Here is an 18,504-nt window from a genome sequence, read left to right as displayed (position 1 = left end):
TTTTTATTTTTTTTTTTTTTTTTTTTTTTTTTTTACATAGTTTGTTAAATAATTGTTTAATAGCTGCCAAATACCAAGCCATAGGGCACAATCAAAAGATTTGAACACTTTGCGACCCTTGAAACTATTTGCCACAGTAGCCACAACATACAATAATAATTATTTTCAACTTTTTCAAAAACACAATTCAAATGGACCTGACGTCAATACCCAATGAGAAGGTCCGAATTCAACGTCGGTGAGAGTAGCTAGAAACCCGATCTGAGGACGGCCGTTGCAAAATTAAAAAAAGAAAGTTGGTTAGCAATTTTCTGTTACTCTGTTGTTTCATTTAAAGATCCAATATATGGAATGTGAATTTGCACCCTGTCTTTCTTTGTTTCAACAATTTTTTCGAGTAAATATATTTAAATGAAACTAAATGCATGGCCTACAAGGCATGCATGACCAGCTTTACGGTGTTACCTAGCTAGCTTCTAAACTTTTTTTTCTGTACGGTCAATATAGATATGAGTCGATATGCACCCCTTCTTTAGACATATTGAAATTGATTAATCATGTTTAACATATATAAACCATGGGCTTTCGAACTAAGTTTTGATATTTCGAGTGTTGTGATTTACGATTACGAAGTAAATCCTATTTGTTCGAACTACAGTTGTCTTCTCATAACTTTTACTTTAAGGAAGTGTCAATGCATTTGGTTGTCTTCTCATAAATTGTACTTAAATGAAGTGCCCATGCAAGACCAATGCAAGGTTTTGAAGATAAACATCATCTACAGTATATCATGCTGTTAAATATTTTCTCTTTGAATCAAATACTTACAATGTAATCAAACGGGTCAAAAGGAAGCTGATGCATATGGTGAATATAATGTATCAGGTTTGGGGTGGAGAAGGAGGTAGGGTTGGGGGTATGGGGTTGGGGACGGGGGTGGTGTTGAACAAAACATGACATCGTGAATATTATGTATACGGTTGGGGCTAGGGGTGGGGATGGTGTTGAACAAAACGTGAAATATAACGTATGTGAGGGTGTATGTGTATGTGATAGGAAGGTAGGTGAGCTCTTTACGTGAGTGCGTGCGTGCATGTTTGCGAGGGATAAAATTAAAGTGAAACAAGGACAGGGCTATCAGAGAATGTACTTTGCCCCGGTATCACAAAACTTATTAATTGGAAGGAATCAAATTAAATATATGTAATTTTTGTTGTTCTTCCAAAGAAAAAGTTATTAACTTTACCACACTAAGTGCTTGAAATATATCAAAGACATAAAATGGAAAGGAATTAAAATCATGTTTTTTTTCTTGTGTGCCGTAAATATACGTTTTGTATTTTTTCATAAGGGAATCCTGAGGTCGTTTAACATACCAAGTGCCAAAAACGAGCTATATTAATTAAGAAGAAACCATCTTTATTATGTCAAAAGTACCTCTGCCACCGTCGAACACATGGACGAGATTCGTTGGATTCTGCTCTCGTGAAATTTTATAAAAACTGCCTTTGTTACAATGAAAACGTAAGCATCGCTTTAATCCCTGCGCCGGTTGAGGTAAGAAGTAGTCAAATTGGCTTCGTGCGCTTCTTCTTGATATTAATGTTACTCATATCAGTATAATGGAACATTTTTCACAGATTGCGACACTGTAACTTTCAATTTGAGACGTAGTTTGATTGCGGGCCTGGTGTTTTAGTTTCGTATTTAATATTTTAATGTAAATTTATCCTCGAATAACAATAATATCCTATTTACTATAGTATTACAACCAAACCAAACCAAATCAAACCTTTTAATATTACTACACATTTGCTTTTATTGAATCATTCAATATTTTAAGAAGAACTACAACACAAATGTAACGTTTGGCTTTAACTTTGGATCCTTTAAGTAGGCTCGTGTTTGCGAAACATCTGTCACATTTAAATTTCCAAGACATGAGAGTGCTGTGGAAAGAAAAGGAAATTCATGATGGATAACAAGTGTGGTTCAGAATCATATTTTCATTTTAAATCGCTATTACATTGATTCCACTGCACGGCGTGTTAGACATGCATGGTCAGCTTTAAGGCATTCACTAACCCGCTACTAAAAGTGTTTTTGGTTCCGTACGGTCAATATAAACATGATTGTTTATGGGTCGATATGCACCCCTTCTCTAATCATATTGGAATTGATTATTCATGTTTGATCTACATCAACTATTAGCTTTTAAACTTAGTCTTGATATTTCGTGTGTTAATATTTACGGTAACTTTGATTTAAACGTCTTTGTTCAAACTTCAGCTGTCTCCTAATAAATTTCACTTAAATGAAGTGCCCATGCGAGATTTATGCAAGGTTTTCAAGATAAGCCTTCGTTGCCGTTGGTATGTATTGAGCATATAACATCTACAGTATATCATACTGTTAAATATTGACACTTTAAATCATATCCGTACAATTTAATTAAACGGGTCCGTTTTTTGGTTTGTTTGTGTTTTTACGGCCAGGTTTTGATGGTGGGTGAAAGCATGAGTTCCCGCTGAAAAACCACCGACCTACGACCAGTATCTGGCGACTGCCGCACGTAGGTCTCGAATCCGCGACCCAGTGTTGGAGGGCTAGTGGTAGCAGGTTGCCAGACGCCTTTACCACTTAACCACCGCGCCCCCCCCCCCCCCCCCCCCATCAAACGGGTTCAAAGGAAACTGATGCATATGCTGTTTGAATAAAACGTGGCGTCATGAAAATAATGTGTGTGTAAGGGTTTGTGTAGGAGGGTGTGAGGGTGAGTGTGTGAGGGTGTGTGGGTGGGTGTGAGAGGGGGTGAGTGTGTGTGTGTGTGTGTCTGAGAGAGAGAGAGTGTGTGTGTGTGTGTGCGTGTGAGAATGTGTGTGAGAGGGTGTGTGTATGTTATAGGGAGGTGGGTGGGTTTTTTTACGTGCGTGCATGCACGTTTGCGTGAGATGAAATAAAGTGAAACAAGGACAGGGCTCTCAAAAAATGTACCTGTCCCCGGTATCACAAACAAATTATTGATTCAAAGGAATTAACTTAAATATATTGGAGTTTTTCACCACTCTTTTAAGTCGATCAGTGACTTCTTAACTTTCCGTTACGGTTCAACAAGCCCCATAAAAGATGTAATAGTCCCCCTTAATTTCAACCCCCTGGCAAGTCATATTCAAATACCCTTATCAAAAGGCAATGAGGCTGTTGGGATGATAACAGTTGCTCATAAGATTTATAACATGTCAATCTCTTAAGCGACCAAACTGAATGTTACGAAATGACATATTATTTGAAGATCATTTATATACCTAGGTCATGCGGGGCTTTATTTCTCTTTAACTATGTGTGGAGAGGTATACCGGCCTCACAAGAAGATGACTGTTACTATGGAAAAGTATAAAAATCATAGTAAAACGTCCGCGTAACATATTTTACCGATATGTATGTGTAAAACCTTAGACCTTTGACCATAAACACTACTTAAACTTCATATAAAATGTCCTTTTTTAACATTCGATGTTTTTAAAAAAGAGCTTTAGTTTCGTATTTAGATATTTTAATGTAAATTTATCCTCGAATAACAATAATTTCCTCTTTACTATAGTATTACACTACACGTATTCATCTTGCACACATGGGAGACCGTCCTTACATTACTATAGCTGTTGATAGGACGTTAAACAATACTAAACCAAACCAAATCAAACCTTTTAATATTACTACACATTTGCTTTTATTGAATCATTCAACATTTTAAGAAGAACTACAACACAAATGTAACGTTTGGCTTTAACTTTGGATCCTTTAAGTAGGCTCGTGTTTGCGAAACATCTGTCACATTTAAATTTCCAAGACATGAGAGTGCTGTGGAAAGAAAAGGAAATTCATGATGGATAACAAGTGTGGTTCAGAATCATATTTTCATTTTTAATCGCTATTTCATTGATTCCACTGCACGGCGTTTTAGACATGCATGGTCAGCTTTAAGGCATTCACTAACCCGCTACTAAAAGTGTTTTTGGTTCCGTACGGTCAATATAAACATGATTGTTTATGGGTCAATATGCACCCCTTCTCTAATCATATTGGAATTGATTATTCATGTTTGACCTTCATCAACTATTAGCGTTTAAACTTAGTTTTGATCTTTCGTGTGTTAAGATTTATGGTTACTTTGATTTAAACGTCTTTGTTTAAACTTCAGCTGTCTCCTCATAAGTTCACTTAAATAAAGTGTCCATGCAAAATTTATGCAAGGTTTTCAAGATAAGCCTTCGTTGGTATGTATTGAGCATGTAACATCTACAGTATATCATACTGTTAAATATTGACACTTTAAATCAAATACGTACAATTTAATCAAATGGGTTCAAGGGCATCCTATGCATATGATGTTTCAATAAATCTTGACATCATAAATTTAATACGTTTGTGTGTAGGTGTAGGTGTGTTTGCGTTTCGTGTACGTGAGTACGTGAGTGAGTGTGTGCTTGTGCTGGAGATACTCAGTTCTTTACGAGCGTGTGTGCATATTTGGGTGAGTGATAATTGCTCAACTATCGAAGAAATTTGAGAAGCATTGTGATTGCGGGCCTTATAGTGTGTCATGGAATAAAAAGAATGTTTAATATGCATCTTATTTGGACCAATTATTTACATTTGGATTTATTTAAACCAACTTGTTAAAACCTGGATATATTTCTTTCTCAAAAGCTTTCCATCCATGTTAGGCAATAGTATTTGTACAATCAAATCAACTTCAGTTTTAGTTATGGATTCTTCATTTTTGTTGTTGTTATTTCCCTAAGAAAAAAAGATATATAAAATACTGATATTTTGGGGGTTTCTCATATCAATAGTTTATTAGCAGTAAATGCACAATATCCACACATAATTCAAGAACAAAATAACAAAAGAAAGTTTGGGATATTTCAAGAACGAAAAGTAGGTACCAACATAAAAGACAACACGAGAAAAACATGTGCAGAATACAGGTAAGTTCAATTAATCTTCAATCTTTCTGTTTCATGCTAACCTGTTCTAAGCAACAATTAGATACTAACTATGTGTTGTGTATTTGTGTTTATATAATGTAGACTCACAACTAACATGTGTGTTCCAACATGGCGTCAAACTCGAACTACTTTTATTTCCAAGTATGCATACGCAGGGCGTTACTAATAACTTGAAAGGAACCGAATAGCGATTCCGGAATTATAGATAGGAAATATATAACACTGTGGGAAAGTTATTTCAAAATATAGTTTGTCACTGAATATCTATTGCAATTGACCATACAAAGGTCAAAGGTGTAAAGTTTAAGTTTAACACAAATTCATACACACTGATGATTTTATCCTTATCAATTTCATTGGCAAATGAAAAAGGAAAATGGAATAGTTTTATTGGTTCATACCTGAGTAGAAAAATATTATACTTTCCAGTAAAAATGCTGGCTAATTAATTGAATTTAACTTCGGACACTTCAAGCTGGCTCATGAGTAGCAAATCAACCCTAGCAATTAAATTTCCAAGACAAGAAAGTTATGTGGAACGACAACACAATTCTGGCAAACATCACGATGGATAACAAATGTGGTTTCATATCTTATCATTGTTCTTCGCTATTTCAAAGGGCATCTCGCTTCCAACCTCAATGACAAATGCCACGACTTAAATTTCACTATTGTAACTTCCATGTACACAATACACAAATCCAGCTTACCCTATTTTACAGCGTTAATACTTGATGTGTTATATATGCTAACAAAACAATCATTCGTAAGTGTTTATACATGCATAAAACAACTTAGTGAAACCTACATTTGGAAATCAAATTCACCAGAAAACTGGTCTTAATGAGTAACATTTTATTTACACCTGGTCCCATATCTAGGATCCGGCCAATGGAATTGCAAGATAGTTTCAATAATCACAATTAGGGCTGTTCACCATCAGGAGAAAAGACCAATCATATTTGTAATGTTTTTTTAATTTTCTTCCTATTCTACACACAATTTTATCCCAACAATTTCTTCTGAATTGAAAAAGATTTATTAATAATCTTTTGACATGTTATATGACATAGCGTAAAGGTGTCATTGCAACAATTTCAAATGTTCAAATTTATCATTTTCAAGTTCTATTTGTAGTATATGGAGAATGATCTCCCGATGAATTGATGTCTTAAGTTTTTCTGTCACATTTTCCATTAACATCATACACCATTTTCATTTTCATTTTGGTCTTTTTATACTTCCAAAAATATATTAAAACCGATTTTTCTCCAATTTCTATTATGCTTATTTCAGTTTCACAATGGAATGAAGTTTTCCCCAGATATTCTGTCATTATGTTTTAAGATTTTTGACTTCATTAAATTCCAAAATGGCCGCCATGTCGTCATATCCGCTTTAATCTTAATTGCAATAACTCATTAATGGCTTAAGAAATATCTCAGGATTTTTTTGTGTGTGTCAAAGTTCAACTTCCGGTTTTCGGTAGAGGATGAGTTCAAAAATTCTACGAGGTCTAGAGTCTTGATATTTGATATTTGATATGTAAACTGCTTAGGTGCTTGACTATCAAGTTTGAAAAAATTGTTGACCTTGATCAACGATCAAGGACACGAAGATCAAATGATTAAATGATATAATTGTAAATATGAATTATGATTGTGAACAATAATTTTAATCACAATACACAATATAAATATGTCATATTGATATGCATGAAGTAATCGTAGTGATACTTTTAATTAAAAAGGCAGCGAATTTTTTTACAGCATTTAAAATATATTGAAAATTGTCAACTTGCCTAAATATAGTTACGATGGTAGTCTATATTTTATGCTTCTTTTAAAGCATTCCATATATATATTCTGTCTACAGAATCATTCTTAATAGATTTGATTATCAATGTTTATTATGGGAAATACCGATACATTTTCTACGTTTGTATCATTACAAAATACTTGATTATATTACGCATGTTTTAAATTATGCGTAGCAGTAATAACTAAATAAACACTCATAACTAATAAATAATATGTATTCTTCAAAAGTAATCTATCCTCTGAAGAACTACTTAAGCTTAAGATTATGATATTGACAAAGATATACAGATATATAAAAAAAAACAATTAAAATAATCTTAATAGTAAAAGTAATTTACACTTGATTATTATTTTATTTTGTCTTTTACCCATTCATTAAACAAATACGAACGAATATATACATTATTTTATGTCTTTAACTCTAAACAAATTAAGCAAGAAAAGATATCTTTGTCAGACTCCCCATACAAAAATGTTATTTTAGCACATTTGATTTTGTGACCTTGAACGAAGGTCACGGTCACCAACGTTAACAAAAATTATATATATTCACATGAACATATCAAGACCCAAGACCCTTTGGTTATGAAGAAACACAAGTTAAAGTAATGAAATGAAATCTGAAACTAACAGTTCCTGATTTGAGCTAACTAAACCTTTTTGTATTAATCTTGTTTTGAAATTCCAAATGGAGGCCGACGCTAATGTTAAATCGCCATAGGCGTTTACCCTACCTTTCTTCAATCCACAAAATTTGGAAAATTGTTCTATATATTCATTTTGAGTTCAGATATGACTTGGAAGACACCAATGAGCAAATGTCTCTTCTTCTTCTTCTTCTTCTTCTTCTTCTTCTTCTTCTTCTTCTAGTTCTTCTTCTTCTTCTGCCAAGATGTTTTATGTCCTAATCTTTTGATTTGTAGCAGTTATGTTTAAAGTATTTCATATAAATTATAGGTCAGGATTGAACAGTCGATGGGGAATACCATCCCGATGAACTTGATTTTTCTGTAACGTTTACCGTTAACATACTACATCAGAGGCTCTCATAATTGAAAAATTCTTAGACTCGTTTCATAAATCGCATATGAAATGGAGACTCATGTAAGATCCTGTATTTATGAACCTGCCTGAAGGTGAATGCCTATATCAATCTTAATTAAATACGGCGTTAATGATCTCTGTAGCCCTTCCCGTATGTAGAACCTTTCAGGGGTTCTAGATCCCAGGGAGCTCTATATTCGATATTTGTCAAAAATTAGATTTTATGTTCATGAACCTGGTTCAGGGTGAATGCCTAGTTCATTCTGAATAAATTCGATGTAAATGATCTCTGTGGTTTATTGCCCTGTTTATATTTTGGATAACGAATACCTTTCTACTTTTACATTCTATCTTTGCTGGAATTTAAGGGATGCTAGAAACATTATTGCACATGTTTATGAAAGGGTTAGGTGTTATGTAGAACGTATCAGTGATCATATGTGCGGAGATTTTAGTTTTCATGTACCTGTTCTGCATTCGGAAGTTAAGAGTTTCTCTGCTATTTATACTCCACATATGAATATTGATGTGAATATTTGGGAGAGAAATCAGATATATTTGTGTAATTTGTAGGTTTTAATCGTGTAGTGTTCAGCAAGTTGTTTATTATTTATAGTTGACTCAGATTTCTAGACGTTGGAGATTTTAAGAGATGTGAGTTTGAGTATCATAAGTTTTAGATGTGAGTTTGATATTCTCGCACAATTATTAAATGTGAGTGATCCTTATAGGATATATCCGCAGTGGTATGATTTATAGATTCCCGAGATAGTTAGGCAGTGGACTTCATTTATTTTATTTGTCTATTTAATAAAGGGCCATATTTGTACCTATATTTCTGTATTATAGTTGTCTCTTAAATAAGTTGATTGATTTTTAACCCATGTGCTTGGTTGGTGCAATTATGTCGGCTTTGAGAAGTTACGAGGTTATATTACTCAGAGGTTACGTTGTTATATTACTGTACGTACATGAGATGTTGTTACACCTGCTCATGTACTTGTAATGAGACTGTTTATTTAAATATATGAATAAAGAATGGTTATTACAAACTATTACGAGCGTTTACGACTGCTGTGTCACAAGTACCCAACCATTATATTGTGATGGTAAGCACGCTCCCACAGGCTATTTCAAAATTGAGGTTGGACACAGAGTCTTGACTACTTGTCCGACTTGTATATTATACGCATCAACTGTGGATTGTCCTATTTTCCTTCCCACAAACAAATGATAAAACAAAACTCTACCAAATTCATAATCAAAATTTTGTTTTTAATATGCAACACTTCATCGTAAATTAAACAAATATGCTGCTTTGCTGTCAATCATTGGTATACAATCTATGTATAATTAGACAGATTCACTTCAACTTGGTACTTCTTTACACGTCAGCTGTAGAGCAGGATTCTTGTTTGGTTTCATCGTGGTAGACACAGCACCAGATGTTGTTCCACTTTCACACATTCGCCTAACTTCGTCAGCTGGTTGACTCCTGACGAAGACACCAAATCTCTCTCCATACATATCGCTTGGGTCAGCCATAAACAGAAAACTGTTTCCGAGACCGGTTTGGTTTACTTGAACGGCTCTGGAACTAAATGAATGTTTTTGGCTCAAATAAAAGACCCATATATGCTATCAACAGCAATACAACATATCACCTATATTTGGTGAGATAATCAATGTTTCAAAGAAAAATTATCGCCGCATATATGAATAGCTGTGAGCATTCCTTTCGAAACTTCAAGCTCACGATAATAGGTTGCTTGAACTAAATTCCCGAAAATTCATATTTGCGTGATAAGGTACAGCAGTAATTTGCAATTTTTATAGAGTTGAAGTTGGTATAAAACGTTTATCTAATTTGGATAATTTTCAAATTGTTTACAAATCCATTAAGAAACAGTCCATCTATCTCAACCAGGATATTGCCTGGTATATCACGAAAGCCATTTATTACGCATGAGAGAAAGCATGACGTCATAATGCCACTGTATTTCAAACATGACGTTGCAAATATGTGACATGATTTTGCATCTAAGAAAAAGGTTTATTATATACCTCATATGTACGATGGCCGATATCAGCCATATAAAAATACATTTAAACAATTCAATTTTGTCAGATGTTTCTTGACAATATATTGACAACAACTACAAAAGATGGATTTTGTGAAGTATGTGTGATTTTTCTGTTTAGTTCTTGTTTGCTTTCTGTTATTTTTGACAACGCAGTATTGCTGCGTATAAGCCTTGACACTTTTCGAGCTTTGCACAAGTAATAAACATAATCATTCCTCTTGGTAATGTTAGTCTGTATGATGGTCCCCTCCCGCCTTCCCTTTGACCTTCCATAATGTCACCTTTTCAAAATATATATGATATATATTCTAGCTGTGGTTCGTGTCCCATTTGGTTGTAGTCAATCTTTGAATTCTAATAGAAGCCTAGTGTTAACAAGATGAATGTTAATTACGTGTGCAAAGCATGAAAAGTGTCAAGGCTTATACGCGCAAGACAGTGTTGCTAAAACCCCCAGAAACAAAGCAGAATTTGACAAAACAATTGTCACATACTTGGCAAAACCCAACAGCTTTTGTAGTTGCTGACAACATATTGTCAACAAACCTCTAACAAAATTAAATTGCTTAAGTGTATTTTGACATGGCTGATATAGTTCATCGTACATATGACAGAAAAAGAATTATTATGTATACAGACACTGTGTAAAACATCACAATAGACAGGTTTTTACAAATATGCCTACATCGATGCAGTACTTACTCAACTGTGCACCTCGCTCCTTCGTCGCTCGCCACGTAGATGTACACCAATGTCGGTACATTCTGTGTTTTCGTTGCCCCGTCCACAACTAGCCCGGCACATCGGAACTCAATACAGGCCGCTTTTGAGTACCGGCGATCTGTGGACTCGTCCCAGTAGGGAGATGTAAAGTAAGTTCCATACTCATCACGTTGCGAGGGGTCATCCTGAATGAAGCTCTTGGTGATTATATCAAAACTGTGAATGTTCGACTGAGGGAAAAAATCAAACTCAAATTAAGTCAAGCAATCATATTGGCACATTTTGAAAGTGTTATTTACAGCAGAATATGCTCCAATTTAAAAGAATGACTCAATGAAACACTTTAATATAGCTTAAACATCAATTGACGATTTTTTTTTTTAATGATATCTTACTTTAATGTTGATTTTTATGAAACACGATTTGTGAAGGGGATCGCTGACTGGTCGTGGGTACCAGGCCTGCCTCTTGTTATGTATATTCAATGATCCTAGTGCTGGTTCAAGTCTGTTTTCTTTTTTGATTGGTGCGAATTGGAAATATCCTCCTGAGGCGGAAGATATGCAGACTTGAAGCTGTTTATAATCATACACAGGACTGTACGTTTTGTCACTGCTTCGCTGTTCACCTACGTAAGGATCGACCGATATGAACTCTACCTGTGTTAGGTTGTGTATGTTCTTGAACATGTAGGTATTCGGTAGACCGTGTTTGTCCGTAGCGTACATTTGCGGTTGATCTGGTATGTAAAGAAACACTTTTGAATTGCAGAATATTCCGACACAAGCAATGCCATGGTCATTTGTAGTTGCATCACTTTTGACTTTGAAACGAGGTCCCGATAATTCTTGAGTAACTGCCCTCACGGTAACACCTCTCAAGGGATTTAAAAGTTTGAAGCCATTGTATACACGAACCCTCACGAAACATGCGCCGTCTTTTATTGCATTTGGGTCTCTACTGATGATAGTTTCATATCGGTACTGAACTGGTTTATCAGCATTTATTTGGTAACTGCGTCTAACCTTTCTTGAGGTGACTTTAGTATAGGTTAATATTAGGTCAGGTATATTATTTGGGTCAATAATTCCCTCAATAGTAGTAGCCAACAACTTACGCCTGCCTTGACTTTGAACATATTTAAATTTCCCTTCTTCAACCCAACTTCCTGTATTTGGGTCTAGGTGCCACATCGACAAATCCGGGTTCCCATTCTTGTCGTTTGAGATATTAAACAAGCTTGCATCCATTTGCGTTGTTATTGGTCCCGACAGAAAAAGTCCCTTTCCGGTTTTGTCCTCAAAATGAAATTGAAACATTCCAAATGTCTCTAGAGGCACGGGATTCCCCTGTTCGTCTGAAGAGGTAAACTCGCCGTCTGAGGATTGAAGGTCCTCCATTTTTCTTGGGTCCATAACGCCAACGAATACATTCGCTTCACCTTCAAATTTGTTACCGTCTTCATCTAACATAGCGTCTTGTGGAATGGAAACAGTCGAAATTGGAACGGCTCCATCTAAGTTATTAATAGGGATACTCATTCCCATTCTGGTGTTGAACGTTGAAGGGATAGGGCGTAGCTGTAAAACAACTTTGACGTCCATTGTGCCCCCTGGTGTGATTTCAAGAGGCTTTATTGCGTCTAAAAATTCATTGTGTATATCTTCTTGAAATGAGAGTGTTACTCTCTTTTTTTCAAATGGAACTGTGAAGGTAAACATTCCACCAGAACTAGTGTATGTGGTATCAGCACCGTCGACGTAGACTTTTCCTCGCGCAAAAGGCACCTGACTTCCGTTTCTGATTCCAAAGGCTATCCCCGTTATCCTGGAAACAACTGTCCCAATACTACAACCACATGCTTCAATCTTATTTAATGAATACGTAAAGTCTGGGCATGTAACCTCGATTATATCAACTGTTTCGACATTGCAGCATTTTGACGGCCACCATTCGTCACATGTCCCGTTATCAATGTCTGTCGATGTGATGCACGGTAGTTGAGCGCATTCTCCGATATCTACTTCATTTTCCTTGGCTCCGTTGACTAACACATAACATCCAGCGGGTAACCTCTCTTTTTTTGGTACTGGATAACGATTACAAGTGTCCTTTGACATATCTGAATAAGTAAATAAAAACAATTAACAATATATCGTGTTTCATCATTTGTTACATGCATATCACAACATGTATAATATTTAGTATAATATAGATAATTACAAGGAAGTTTGTTATACTTTATATATGTTGAAATGATACAGAGCAAAAACAGAGGTGTGAGATCAATGTGAAGCACATGTTCTTGCTTAATCTTTTCAGTAGTTCTTATTCTTCTTCGGTTGATTGAGGGTTATTTGGCGATACTTTTTATGTTTAAATTCTCATATTGACTAAAATTATCAACTAGTATGCATTGTAAGGAAAAGAATGCAATCTGTTTGAAGACTTAATTAATGTTTGATAATTTAAACATAAATGTTAATCGATTAGTGCAGCAATAACAGTTCAAATAATTGTAAAGATTCTTAAGAAATGAAAACACAATAAATAGTATAAATTATAATTTCCAGTCTTCATCTTAAAATAAATTTGAAAAAAGTCATATGTTCAGTACGAAACATTAAGAGATATGGAAGAAAAACTGAAATGAAAGATATGTATAAAATGGAACTTAAAAAAAAGTGCAAATAGAAAATGACATGAAGATCTTAGAAAATCAAAACACAATGAGTCTATGAGAATAGGAATACCTTTTACGGTTATTTGAACGGTTTCCGATTTGACGATTCCTGCAGTTGACTCTGCGACACATGTGTATTGCGCCTGGTCTGAGTTGGCTAAATTGGGAAAGGAAAGAGTTCCTTGGCTTAAGCTACTTGCTACTTGAACTCCATTCTTCAACCTATTTATTTTAAATATGAAATCAATAATGTAACAACATTAATAAACAAAGCAACAATTCCAAAAATAGGGGACATAATTCCAGCAGAGTCTTGCATCACTTGTAAAATGTACGTTAGCGTCGTGAATGGCATGTTGACATAATTTTATGTTTTACTTTGATGAGAACATGCAATATGCCATCGTTTAAACTTCAAAACTTCTAACAAGCAAATATATAAGATATACAAGGTATGAATGGACAATAATTGGATGTCATTTGCTTCATATACTGTTCGACCTCTGTAATCATTGTAAGGTTTTTATCATTACAAAGAGGTGTTTATAGGACTCCCTTCACGATAACCATATACTAACGTAAGTTATTTTCAAATTTTACTTCACCGCAATTATTATGGATAGAAAATACAAAACTAAACAATGTAACACCAACGAGAATAGAATACGTTAAATAAAATACAACATACAAAAGTGTGTCTGTCATAGCTTGACAAAGGGACCAGTCGGTCTTGAAACGTTGCGACACATCTATTACGTACATTGATTGTGGAGAAAGTAAAACTTTGATATTACATACTTCCATTTTGAAGAATCTTATTGAAGAAATATACAAAAGTAAATATATGTTTTGGTTTAAATTGTGCTTGTATTTCGTATCAGACAAACAATAATGAAACATCTTCAATAAGAATGAAACATGATGATTACCACGAGTACGTTATCTTCGACGGATACCCTTCCGCTTCGCAGCACAAAGTGGCACTCGTTCCAACAAATCTATATTTATTCGATGGCTGTTTTGTGATCCGCGGTTTCTCTGTAGAAAAAAAAATATGACTGGCATGTATATAAAACAACAGATTTTAGTTTGTTTCTACAAATCCAACGGACTTTTTTCACTTTTATTTAATCCTTTCGAATATTTAATTAGTTTTAGTCCCACTTCACAGCAAAATGTAGCATCCAGGTTTTTCCCCATTTAAACGCTTAAATGTATATTAATACTTTATTTTTCATTTTTTAATAAGCATATATATTGTAATATTGTTGTCTTACCATATTTCCTTAAGACGCCGTTAGCTTTATGGAAGGTAACATTCACCGAAACGGGAAGTGTTTCGTTTTGCATGAAACCTTCTTTCCTGAACAGCAGTTTAGTGGCAGAGGCACATAGACTTTGTACCCTATACTCTCCCCAGTAATTGGTTGTAGCCACAGGTTCCCATTCCTTGTAGGAGAAGTACACATTCACGCCATGAAGGGGTATGTTGTTGGTGTCACGAACTGTCCCGAACAAAACTTCTTGTTGACAAAGACACACGTCACAGTCTTTCGAAAGTGTTCCACCAGTGGGACAGACTCTACCACAATCTATAATTTAAGTAAAATGAGTTTCAGTACATTAATTTTTTGTTTATATCGTTTGGGCAGAAATCATATATATAACGTTTTGATTATATGTGAGAAAGAACATCAATTTAGAATCTATATGTCGAATCACAGGTATCTGTCTCGACTTAAAGTGGAGGGGTGGTATACTATAACCCAATATACTCAACATCTCACTATCAATATTATTCTCAAAGTCATGAAACAAGTGTTCCTAGCTCATTTTAAAGAATAAATAATTTCCTTTACGATGGTGTATGCATTGTACATAATTATTAGTTCAATGTTTTGACATATTTATGCTTGAAACCAAAATCAACTTAATCCAGATATGTCATTCTGAGAATTTTCGAACTTTCAGTATATTATTTGTATAGTATAACACCGCCCCCAACGTTAACCCCCACCTTTTTTTAATTCAATGCAGATTTCTGTGGCTAAATGAGCAATAAAAAAATACCTGGGCAATTCCATTTCGAGCATTCTCGAGTCTGAATATCTTTCCCAGGACAGACCTTTCCTCCAAAGAACGGGGGAGGGGCACCACATGTTCGCCTCCTTACTTGTGTTCCCCCTCCACAAGTTACTGAACAGTCAGACCACTTGTCCCAGTGTGTCCATTCACCGTCAATAGGGTCTGTCGTAATAATGTGTAAAACTGACATTAGCATTACTATCTACAATATATATTAAATGTATCAAGTTTGTTCTGAAGAATATGATTATATGATTACTTGAACAATGAAGTATTTAAAAAAATCCTTTCAAACACTTTAAAAGGTTTGTTGACGATTGCAAAAGCTAAGACAAAACAAAACTTGTTTTCATAAAAAAATTATGATCGAAGATAGTAAAAAAATCAAACAAAGTGTGTAGATCGCATTAAGTCTTAATGTTCAATTTAATTAGCTTACCCACCATTGAATATTGACCATTTGATTTTAAGAAACACTTTTGAAGGTTAGCCTTGATTTTTGCCCGGAACAAAATTAAAGGATAAGAATTTTGCCCACAAAACGGGTAAAACACTAACTTGAATGGTGTAAACATGCACGTCCAATCATACCCTCAAACGTGTGTGTACGATCAGTCACATCAGTATTCAACACTTTGATATGTATATAAACACCATATGTGGTGTTGTTATATGTGCATAGTTTTAGACAGACAAAACATTCCTTTCACTGGCATTGCGTGTGTTTTATAGGTTACATTGACTTCGACGTTACCTTACGCTTTTCTATTCTAAGATGTGTGATGTATGCAGTAACAAAGGAATCTACTCGTCCTACTCTTAAAAGATGCAAATATGTAAGAATATACATTATCAATTTTCGTTCTGATGAATAAGACTAGCTTACCTCTTTTTGGTGACGGCGTCGTACCTCCTCCCTCGTTCGATGCATCATCTAATGAACAGAAACGGTTCGGGTTTTTGTTTTGTTTTACTTTTTACTTAATTACAAGAAACTATTTTATCAATAACAATGAATAGTGTTACCATGGAGAAAATACTTTTTTTTTCAAAATTTGCATAACAGAGACAAATGCAGATGTAGACTATACATTACAGCAGCTTTTGAACAAGCCTAATTATGATAAATTTGTTCCTCGAACGTTATAGAAAAATCTATTCCAGTGATCGTTATTTGTTCTGCCATAAATTTAAATAAAACATTTTCAAACGTCAAAGGCAATAAACCTCAATTTTTCAAAACAAATTAACTATGTTTTAAATGATTTCACTAATAATTTTCCTATCTACACAAATCAAGACCAGAAAATAAATAACGTCGAATACTTTGAAATGATAAGTCTTAAGTTAGAATCAATATCATGGGGAAATAGTTGGAACAACACATCGTTTCACTATGACAGTTATTCAGCTTCAGTATTTTCTGATAGACCGATAAAACACAATGGTTGAACAAATAAAGGAACCAAACCGATTGCATCCAATTAAAGAGACATAGTGTACAAAGCAAAAAAAAAGATTGAAAAAATGATAAATAGTCTACAGGGGATGCATTCTATTCAAACAAAATTCAAATAAACTACATGATGACGTTAAAGGAGACGTATTACAGGTTAATTCCATTATAAAAAAGGCGGGAATGGGTTTTTTTCTGTAAAGAACTCATAGAAAAAGTGATTAAACAAAACAATAATTTTAAAGTAAACAAAACGCTAACGTGGGAACCCTTTTATTTCTTACAATGTGTTCATGTTGTAATATTAAAATGTTGTATATTATTATTATTTGTTATAATGGAATAATAACATACATATAGTCAATCTTTTTAAATATTTCGACTGGACATCTTATCAGTAATTTCAAATGTAAAGCATTCAAGGCATTGACACCTTTACAGTAATTGAGCTTAAAATTGTGCGTATGTATTTTAATTTGACGAGTATGGTTCATCGCTGAATAAACTATAAAGTATTAATGTGAAAAATAAGAACACTAAAATTGTAAAATAATTTAAATTATATATATTTAGATGATTAACCAATACAGTCATGTAGCACTTGGCAAATATACCATTTAACTATATTGAGTTTTTGTAAACAAAATAATATACTTCTAGTTTAAGCATTGATTTAATTGTTATTAAATATTGTAATATCTTTACTTGAAATTTAACACATTCTAATGGAATAGAGTATACTTAAACTAACAGTATTTGATAATGATCATTAACGTTGTTATTTAGAGTAAGTGACTGATATTTCTAATAAACTAAAAAGAAAACTATCTCTTAAAAGGTTATTACAACTATTTATTCGTATTTACAAACTTAATAAATATCAACACGAACCTTTATTGAGGACGGCGACGCCTACCCCAACACCGACAGCTGCAATAACTCCGACGGCAATAACTGATCCGACGATCAGCACCAACTTCTTGGTGTTGAATCCCCCCTTTACCACCGTTGTTGTGGAAACGCTAGGTTCATCGCTGAACCCTTTTACAGCATACGGTGATTTCTCCATTCTAGAGTGGGTGAATATGATAAGATTAAAATGTTCTTATATACTTATATAGAAAAGTGTCCATGCGCATAGGCAAATTGTAGATTATTGGTTACTGATTATTTACATATATACTTTTCCAAGAATGCTCGCGCACATTATTGATTGTCGATTTAAACTAACCTGGCCGCTTTATCTAACCAAATGCCGTCCCAAATACCATAATGAAGCTTATTCCTATCTCTGTTTATCTCCCTTGAATCAATCGAATCCTTTGATGACTAACCCATTCCTCGCATTTTTATTGATGTATTCACATACATGTACTAGTGCATATTGAAGAAACAAAATTATTCTAATAATTTTCATATAAATTTGTATTGCTTGTTCGCCATAACCCTAGGAGCAGCATATCGTGAGAATATCTAATGGCGGATATATTTGTGAATGTGACGTGATTTTCTTTTAAATGTTTTGTATCCTAGTGCGTAATTTTAGCTATTGCGCACTCTTTATATCTGAGGAGAACATGTTCTGCTATTTGTAGAT

General features: G+C 34.2%; 1 protein-coding gene across 1 annotated transcript; it reads right to left on the bottom strand.

Moving 5' to 3' along the window:
* Positions 1-9,199: 9,199 nt before the first annotated feature.
* LOC110452148 (cartilage intermediate layer protein 1-like) lies at positions 9,200-17,980 on the bottom strand. The gene is made up of 9 exons (XM_021500509.1): positions 17,799-17,980; positions 16,338-16,385; positions 15,437-15,613; positions 14,644-14,958; positions 14,296-14,404; positions 13,437-13,588; positions 11,079-12,805; positions 10,663-10,913; positions 9,200-9,473 (listed from the first exon to the last, which is right to left on the bottom strand). Exons 1-9 carry the CDS (start codon positions 17,974-17,976, stop codon positions 9,245-9,247), a joined length of 3,186 nt encoding a protein of 1,061 aa, XP_021356184.1. The 5' UTR covers positions 17,977-17,980; the 3' UTR covers positions 9,200-9,244.
* Between the last annotated feature and the right edge of the window lie 524 nt (positions 17,981-18,504).

This window comes from Mizuhopecten yessoensis, unplaced genomic scaffold, assembly GCF_002113885.1.
Source record: "Mizuhopecten yessoensis strain PY_sf001 unplaced genomic scaffold, ASM211388v2 scaffold6443, whole genome shotgun sequence".
Lineage (NCBI taxonomy): Eukaryota > Metazoa > Mollusca > Bivalvia > Pectinida > Pectinidae > Mizuhopecten > Mizuhopecten yessoensis.
The sequence above is the reverse complement of the archived record's forward strand: the minus strand, read 5'-3'. Positions and strand labels throughout refer to the sequence as shown.